The sequence below is a fragment of the Cupressus sempervirens genome, chromosome 3 (assembly GCF_028749045.1).
Source record: "Cupressus sempervirens isolate cs-2001-9-10 chromosome 3, ASM2874904v1, whole genome shotgun sequence".
NCBI classification, from domain to species: Eukaryota; Viridiplantae; Streptophyta; class Pinopsida; order Cupressales; family Cupressaceae; genus Cupressus; species Cupressus sempervirens.
Genome location: NC_143120.1, coordinates 708,060,147 through 708,069,729, shown reverse-complemented (window position 1 = coordinate 708,069,729; position 9,583 = coordinate 708,060,147). Strand labels below are relative to the sequence as shown.

General features: G+C 31.6%; 1 protein-coding gene across 1 annotated transcript; it reads right to left on the bottom strand.

The window, feature by feature from the left end:
- Positions 1-6,086: 6,086 nt before the first annotated feature.
- Positions 6,087-8,862, bottom strand: LOC149568718 (uncharacterized). Its single transcript, XM_089817615.1, has 3 exons — positions 8,504-8,862; positions 8,223-8,413; positions 6,087-6,624 (listed from the first exon to the last, which is right to left on the bottom strand). The coding sequence occupies exons 2-3, from the start codon at positions 8,288-8,290 to the stop codon at positions 6,198-6,200; spliced, it is 495 nt and encodes a 164-aa protein (XP_089673741.1). The 5' UTR covers positions 8,291-8,413; positions 8,504-8,862; the 3' UTR covers positions 6,087-6,197.
- Between the last annotated feature and the right edge of the window lie 721 nt (positions 8,863-9,583).

Here is a 9,583-nt window from a genome sequence, read left to right as displayed (position 1 = left end):
AATTGATTATGAGTTTGATGAAGAGACTAATACAAAGTCTAACAAAGAGAATGTTGAGCTATTTTATGAAACTGACATAGAATTGTAGAATGACATATAGATTGTGGAACAAAGAGAAGAACAAAGGAGTGAACCTAGAGTTGAAGTAAGAGTTGAGACTATGACACCTAATAAGAATCGAACAAAGAATCATCTTGTTGATCAAATTATTGTTAGCAAGGACAAACGTGTGATGACAAGAATAAAGGTACAAAGAGATGAACTATGTTTGATTTCTCAAGTAGAGCCTAAAAGTGTAGATGAAGCTAGTCAATGTCACATTTGGATTTAAGCTATGAGAGAAGAGCTAGATCAGATTGAGAATACTAATATACAGGAATTGGTTCATAGACCTAAGAACAAGAATATTATAGGAACTAAGTGGGATTTCAAAAATAAGATGAATGACCAAGGTGAGCTTGGGAGAAATAAAGCAAGACTAGTATGTACAAAGGTTATTTACAAATAGAAGGTATTGATTATGAGGAAATATTTGTACTTATTTCTAGAATAGAATCAATTAGAATGATTTTGGCATAGGCAGCTAACAAGAAATTTGAAGTGTATTAGATGGATGTGAAGTCAAAATTTTTGAATGGAGAACTTGAAGAAGAAGTTAGCATTGAGCAACTTGAAGGATTTCCTTTGAAAAAAGAAGATACAGTCTATAGGTTGAAGAAAATATTGTATGAATTGAAACAAGAACCTAGAACCTAGTATGCGAAGTTGGATAAATATTTGGCAAAATTAGGATTTGCTAAAGGTACTGCAGATAGTAACCTATATCTAAAGGAAATTGTGTATAGTTTACTAATTATTTAAGTTTTTATGGATGATATAATCTTTGGAGGTGATGATGATGCAAGTGAAAATTTTTCTAGTGAAATGAAGAATGAATTTGAGATGAGCATGATTGGTGAAATGAAGTATTTCTTGGGTTTGTATATTGTACAAAACAATGATGCTATTTTCTTATCACAAACTATGTATCTAAAAGACTTATTGAAAAGATTTGATTTGGAAAGTTGTAATCCTATCAGTACACCTATGGTAACTCATCTTAAGTTTTCTAGCAAGGATGAGACACCTACTTTTGAGTAGAATAAGTATAGATCTATGATTGGAGGTTTACAATATTTGATTCATACAAGCCCAAGTATAGAAAATACAGTTGGTATTGTTGTGAGATTTCAAGCCGATCCTAAAGAATCAAATTATATAGTAGTAAAGAGGATTTGAAGGATACACATGATTTAGGGTTATCGTATGATAGATTAAATGAATTTACTTATGTGCATATACGGATGTAGATTGGGAAGGGAGTATGGATGACGAATAAAGTACAAGTGGTGGAGCATTTTTCTTAGGATGAAGATTGGTTTTTTGGATAAGAAACAAGCAAGATTGTATTTATAAGAGCATAGTAGAAGTACAGTATGTAGCAATAGTTAATAATTGCAATCAGATCATGTAGATGAAGCAAATTTGAAGGATACTGGATTTGAGTTTACAGAGCTTGTTATCATACATTGTGATAACACAAGTATAATGAGTATGTCTAAGAATCCCATGTTACATTCTAAGACAAAGAAAACATCTATTAAGTATCATGTTTTAAGAGAGGCATTTGTAGAAAAAGAGATTAGACTAGAGTCTATCAGTAAAAAGGATTGATAGGAGACATACTTATATAATAGTTTTTGAAGGATACATTTGAGTATTTGAGAGGTATTCTTGGGGTTATGCCCCTACCTACTTCTGAGTAGTTGATGCAGAGATTGCATAAGTCCAATGGTATAGAGCACTATTTTTCATCTAGATCGGATGTTGGATGCTTCCTCTATGGGGGAGTATTTGTGTTTGAGATAAGTCATGAAGAAATCTTGGTAGTTTGTATTTAAAAATGTATTTGGATACTTGACCTTGATAAAGGTAGAATTAACATAATGATGCATTTATCATTGATGTCAATAGAGGAGAGAAGTACATGAAAGCTATCTTCTGGATATGAGGGAGAGTTGTACATGAAATGGAGAAAATTGTGATGTCAATGAGGGAAGTATATCAATGGAGGAGTAGCAGCACAAATGGAGAGTTGGTCCCAAGATACAGATTTGATTGATGAAGAGAATTTGAAAAGAAAGAGTATAACAATAGAGTTGTACATTTGGTATTCTTGGAACTTAGATGTATTTCAGCTATGTTGTCATCAATGCCAAATGGGAAAATTGTTAGCATGAATTCTAATTATATTCCTATGGGGGAGTATCCCAGTATTGTTGGAGCATTTGGAAGATTGTTGATATGATTATATGTTGCATTCATGGAAATGTTTGTCATTGATGTCAACATATTGGTTAATATGTAAAGACTGACAAAGAAATAGATAGACATTTAGATCATATAGTTAAAGTATTGAAGATGAGGTCCTCAAGCACATTTGAGGACATGTTCTACAGAGTGTCTTGATGTCATGGTTAAGAAGTTGAAGACTGGTGATAGTTATTTGAGATTTACTGAAGATAATATACATATAGAGTTCCTAAAAATAAATTCATGGTAATTAGATTATATCCGGTAACATGGATAGAATCTAGTTAAGCACCGTTAGACCTACGAAGAAGACTTCATGATGATGATGTAGTTGAGTGTGTAAAGTTTGAAGTTGCATGTGTGAAGATTTATGAAGACTATGAGCCAAAAATGTTATGCAATTATGAAAAGATGTAATATAGTGTGTAATATTTAATATTAATGTGGTCCTATTGTAATTTTAAATTGAGAAAGCCTCAAGGAAAACTCAATAAATTAATTGAGGACTTGGTATAAAAGAAATTTTTTTTCCTTGAGATTAAGCATGAGTATGATGTAAGTGAATGTAAGAGAAGTATAAGTGCAAATTTCATATGAGTAATCAATCTAAAAGATTTGTGTAATGTGAGTTTGTGGATCTGATATTGAGATATGAGAATTATTTGGTGCAACAGAGGCATAGTGAAAGAGAAAAGTGATTATATTAGTGGAGAGTTAATTATTTGGTATTAATCTCAAAGGAATAAAAGAAAGGCTAGTTGGATAGTGACTTCGGTGGTCTTTCCCCTAAAGCTATTTGAATAGTGGGTCCTTCTACCTTCCACAACTCCTAACAGGGTTGGCACAACTCCTAATAGGGTTGGAATCTCCATATAGGGATTCAAAGTCTCCTAACAAGGACTAATATATACTAAATTTATTTCATTGAATCCTAACAAGGTACATCCTTTTGTAAGGAACTTACATATTATTACATCATTTTGTGGATACCATCCCCACTGGGGTTTTCCCTAGTTAACAAATATAGTGTTATTGTGTATCGTTATCTTCTTGTGGTTATTGCACTTGTTGATTACATGTTTTAGATTCAACAAGGATAATAAAAATTGTTTTGATTGGATAATTGATTCACCCCTCCCCTCCCCTCTCAGTTATCTAGGTGGACTTTAATTTCTAATAATGACAATGAAACTCTACTTTCTAGCTAAAATAAGTAAGATGATCCTCCACTTTTGAAATCAAATCATTCTAAGATCATATGGCCCACTTACTAATAATGGTAAATTTCAACAAATAGTAACTCTATACTAAAATAGCCCCTATTATAGAAACATAAATGTTTTTCTGTGATGTAAGATTTCCCTTGTACCCATGATGCTCCCTATATCATTTTATGTGGAGTTGTATCCTTCTTATAGAAATTTGGTCATTGAAGAAGTAGATAGTTAATTTGAAATTCAAATTGTGGTGGGAAAGAATGGGTTAGCTCATGCACAAGCAATTGCATTAAGTTTTATGTTTATTTAGTGGCTTCATGAATTTACATTTGTAATATTTTAATTTTAATTTATATTGTATTTGTATTTTTTATTTTATCTCAAATGGTGAGCCTTACACCATTAATTGTTCATGCAAGTAAAATTTGTATTTGAATTAAATGTTTGAAGATCTCATACATTTTTGGGTGAATGTGCATATGAAAGTGTTGTAGTTGACTAAATATATAATACACCAATAATTGTGCATCTATGTGCATAAATTAAACATAAAATGTGTTAGAAAGTAAAGTCTACTAATATAACTAAGAGAGGGGGTTGGGGTGAATTATTTATGCCCTTTAAATAATCTTTATCAAAACTTAAACATATAAGAAATAGATACAACAACTACAAGATGATAACCATGCACAATAACACAAGATATGTTAACTAGGGAAACGTTTGATCAAAGGGAAAACCCTGGCGGGATGATGCCCACAAGATGATGTACTAATATAGAAAGTTCCTTGTGAAAGGATATGACCCTATTAGGAGTCAATAAAATACAATTAATACATGTGAGTCCCTTTTAGGAGGCTTTGAATCCCTACTAGAAGATTCCAACCCTATTAGGAGTTGCTTCAATCCAGTTAGATGTTGAGAAGAAGTCATTTGAATCCATTGTCCAAATTTCTTCAAATTTGTTCTCACTAAACAATTGAAGATAACATATTCAAAGAATGAATTGACTCATACATCAACTTATCTTGCCAATACAATTCCTTTAATTTTCTTAGTACAACAACAATATAATCCTATGCTCTAACCTCAACAAATTTGCATACAAAGTTCACATACATCACATATGATTCATTGTCATACATAATCACTTCACACTCACAACCAAGGGAAAAAATCTTTCCTTTATACCAAGACCTAAAATAATTAATTGATTCATCCTTGAGGCTTCCCCAATGTACAATGAGTAATATATGACCATCATAAGATATTACAATTAAGTTTCACATCCTACAATATAATTTACATCAATTACATAACATAATCGGCTTGATAATGAACATATGAAATGTTACACTTCAACAACCTTCACAGAATGATCAATCAATTTTGCTACCTCGAACACATAACAATGAACATGTCTCTAACAAAAATCCAATCCCGCTAAAAAAGAATTAACCTCGCCAAAAAGATACAACACATTCATCAACATATAGTTTCTTGTATACTGGCCTACAACTAGTCTTATGAAAAACTACTATAACAAACACCAATCTTCATATTTCTTTTTGTATGGTTAGACATATCATAAGGAAATATTCAACAATACTCTACCAACCCCAATGAATATAAATTTGCATCCTCTAACCTCATTGAATGAAACTTTCTCTAAAGACCCCTATTGGTAATCAAGTCGTCCCCTTACATGTTTTCTAGAGAAGGTTGTTTATCTTCGTGATGCATTTGATTAGACCTTTGTGATTGAAATTAAATACATTTATTTTAGACTTAAAGTAAGATATATATGTTTCGTTTGCTTTGTGATTTTGCAACTTGTGCTTCTTGTATTTTTTTTGAGTTCCTTTTGAATAGAATTGAACAAATTCAAATTTTGAATAACACATGTTTTTATATAAAGAATAATAGTTTATATAAAAAAATCAAGTCATAAATACATTTAATTTTGAATATTTTCTGAGACATCTAATTTTTAATCAAAAATTAATAAAAAAAGTTGAGTAGGTGCTTTAATAGGATATCTACTGATGTAATTTATATAGGAATATGTGCATGTGTGTGCACGTGCTTACTTATAAGTCAATTGTCACATAGAAACATCTTAGGCTAAGCTAATGCAATAAATATAATATAAGAATTTATGTAATGTTTTGTTGTATATCTATATACATTTATTAGGCCCCAATAAAAAGTACATGCATTATTCATTTAAATTACTTAATTTATAAACACATTTATTATATTACCATCCTTGAAATTTAAAAGAAAAATAACAACATTTAAGAAAGTTCCAAATAATCACATATATATTATTCAATTAATCAAACATTAATTAAAATATACTTTCAATACTTTACCAAATCATTCTATCTGGTCTAATATTTTTAACATTTGTACTCAAAATAACAACTTTAGGACTATTTCTAGTAACATTATCTCATTCCAAGTAATACCAATACTAACAAAGTATTTTCTATGAAAATAATCTACACACATGAATTTAGTGCAAGAAGAATAAGAGAGATATGTATAAATATATTTTGGTTTGAATTGAAGATACATAGTTAAAATGATAAATATATCAACCAAATCAAATTATCAAACTACCTTTCAAGCTAATAACATTGTGGGTTTTCCTTGATAAGTCGCTCTGGATGTGGCATAATGAGCTGGGTACCGATCTGTGACTGAAACACCATTTTCGCTATAACTTGAAGCTCCCTTCTTTTGGTTAGAAGAAACTATCTTATGTTGACTATAAGCAACTTTCTTCTTCTTCTCTTCCCTAAGAGCAAGAGCTTCCATGGCCACAATTTTGTTTACTTCTTCTATATTCTCAGGCATATGAACAAAATTTTTAATATCATTTTCTACATCATGGATATATATCTGGTCATACAAATCATTGAAGAGTTCCACTGAATCTAGTGGAAGACCTATTGGATCCAGAATCTGAACCAGATTCCATGACATGTTTAATGCCAGCCCAAAACATATCAAAACATCCTGAAATAAACGACCAACTTCATCCCCATACCTGTGTCATATTTGGCAGTATCCAAGATGATATTTTAGAAGATAGAATGAAAAAGAAATAACATGAATGATATGCTACAGAGCTTCATTAGAAACTTAATTGTTTATGGAAAGAGTCAGTACTTCAGACGCATAACTGAAGTCGCTTCCACGGTGAGGCCCCATTTGGTTGGGGAAGATGATTTTTTGACATAACCAAGTTATCTTATAACCAGGTTTTCGAAAACCTGGTTTTGTGGTTTGGAAAGCCAATGGTCCGTTTGGTTGACACGGAAGATGAATATACTGTGGACCCCACAATATTATTAAAAAAACTGTCATAAAATTCAAAACTTGGTTTTAATTTCGAATTCCACCTTTTTGTTGGAAGAAACTTCTTCCAATTTTTGACCAAAATTGGAAGATGAAATTGAAAACCAGGTTATAATTTTAACCAACCAAACACCAAAGTTTTTTTGCAAAACCTGGTTTTGCCTCTGATAACCCGGTTTTGGCCTTCATCTTCCAGCAACCAAACGGGGCCTGAAGTATTTGAGCACTTCTTTGGTTTTACTGGTACATGTACCAATGATTTTCCTTGTTCCATTCGGAAGGAACATTAGATGTTGTAGTGAATTATAATAGCTATGAGATAAGAGATATTACTCCATTTTTTATTACTAAAGCTTTGGCAACTGAAATACTAATAAATAAAAAATATATATAATAATTGTGTAAAAGTAGTCAAGAATTTATAATACAATGATAATTTGTAAGATCTTATCTAGAAGATCTTAGATTTCAATCTCTTCCAACTTTAATTAATTTCAATAAATAATAATAATAATATCTAAATTCTAATAGTTTTACAATCTATTTGTATAAGATCTTAAATTATTAACTTAAAAGAAATCGAAAAATGATAACTGGAAAATTAATTAAGAACATTAGTATTGACAATCTTTCAAATTGTTGTAGTGCATGATTACTAACATGTTTAAATGAGCATTGGTAATACTTGTAATGACTACTATTAGACCCTTGCATATAACACCTCCTACAGAATACATTGTTGCCAAACAGCAATTAGGCCATACTAACAAATTTTGTCATGACTGAGGGGAACAGTCTTAGGGCAGAGGTCGGTCAAGCTCCATGGCTTCTTGGTGGATGATCAGACTAAAGTACTACTGGCAAAGAAAGGGAAAGAGAAGAACAAAGCTTAAGCCTTGTGTATTTATATTTTCTGGTCGTGATATTGTACTGCTGGTTATGTCAAGCTTATACTTTTATATTCAGGTCTGGAGGCCTTAGAGATAGTTTATTTTTAAGGTTCAATTACTATGGTAGACATGCAGATAGATGTGTAGTTAGTTTTTCTATATGAATTATCTATAAATAGATCGATAGATATTTTATTAGTTATGGCTGATTTATGCTTCGCACTTGGGGTTTTAGTTGTGTCATCACTCATTATGTAAATATGTATACTTCTATCTGAACTGAAATTTTCATATTTTTGAGTAGAATAGGTTACTATTAATGGTCTTTAAAAAAATTTAATTATAACTCCCAATACTGAAAAGATTGAAAGAAAAGAATTTATGATGAGAAGGGTACCAAAACTCTCTAACACTGCAACAAGCGTTTCTCCAAATGGTAACTTCTTTGCAATCTCTCTTCCCCATTTGAAGCGGAGTGGACCAACTGTCAACACCCCATTTATCATCTTCAGAACGGCTGCAACTTTCTCAGTCGCCCAATTCCCAACTCTCATTGCCAAAAGAATCACTCTAACCAAAACAAACAACCTGCACGTAGGTGAAAGCTTAGCAAACATAAATTCAAATGCTCCAAAAATATGTTGGAGATATAGAAGCTAAAATATATTGTAACATTACCCAAATAATACTGGTTTAAGGAATAAATGGGTTTTGACGACTCGTATCCCACTTCCATTCTCTCGATGGCATCAGTTTTCCATCGATGAATCAATGTCTTTGTTTTGTCGGCTGCCTCAGATATTTTGGTTGCAACATAGTCTGTTCCTTTTCTTATAAGGCGTGCCAATTTCCCCTTGATACCCATTCTTCTCTCTTTTCTTCTTCTCTCAATGAACAATGAAAACAAAGAGGTGAAAGTTGTCTGCAAATTAAACCATAAAACTATGTGAGTACCATTCTATTCTTAAAGAGTTTCAATGGCCGTGGAGAACTTATGTGACTAGCATTCTTTTCTCAATGAGTCAATAGAATCTTCACTGCCAACTTCTGTCCGGATTTCTTGATGCACACGGCATATTGTCTCTGTTTACCATTTCCAATGTTGGGCCTTTTCAAACCGGACGGCTTCAGTGGAGACTTGAACGACTTGGCTATTCGAGGAATGGAAAAGTACACTTTCAACTATTTTGAGTTAAAGCACTTGATTTCAGGGAAAGACTTTGGTCTTGGTCAAGGATCCATGATTATTTTTCTCTTATTATTATTGACTTGACTTGGTTATTGATTTGACTTGATTATTATTATTGACTTGACTTGGTTATTGGCTTGACTTGATTATTGCTTCTATTTGTACAATATATATAGTCTTCATAGTCTTCTTCTTTTAAGAGCTTGTATAATGACAGTCATTCAATTTCTACTGTTATTATTTGAGAGATCAAGATAATATTTTTCTTTATCCGTTATGAACTAAAACAATAGATTTGAGAGGAAAAACTTGATCTTAATCAAGGGTGCATGATCATACAATAGAACAAAGACCTTTCTCCTTTCATAGTTGTTGACTTGATTCTTATTTTTACATGTGGGGTCTTTTTCTTTTACTAGTTTGTAGATTTTTATGAGCTTTTAAATAGTGTTTATTTGAAGGGTCAAGATAATACTTTTTTTCACCTACTTTGAGTTAAAACACTTGATTTAAGAGAAAGAATCACACTGTAATGGAGTAGTAGTGGATGTATTTAAATCTATAGCATG

Bases quoted from the DNA above. Each gene is read 5' to 3' on its own strand.
- LOC149568718 (XM_089817615.1), bottom strand. From the start codon at position 8,290: ATGGGGAAGAGAGATTGCAAAGAAGTTACCATTTGGAGAAACGCTTGT. The intron at 6,625-8,222 runs GTACCCTTCTCA...AATATGACACAG, and splicing joins TGCAGTGTTAGAGAGTTTTG to GTATGGGGATGAAGTTGGTC.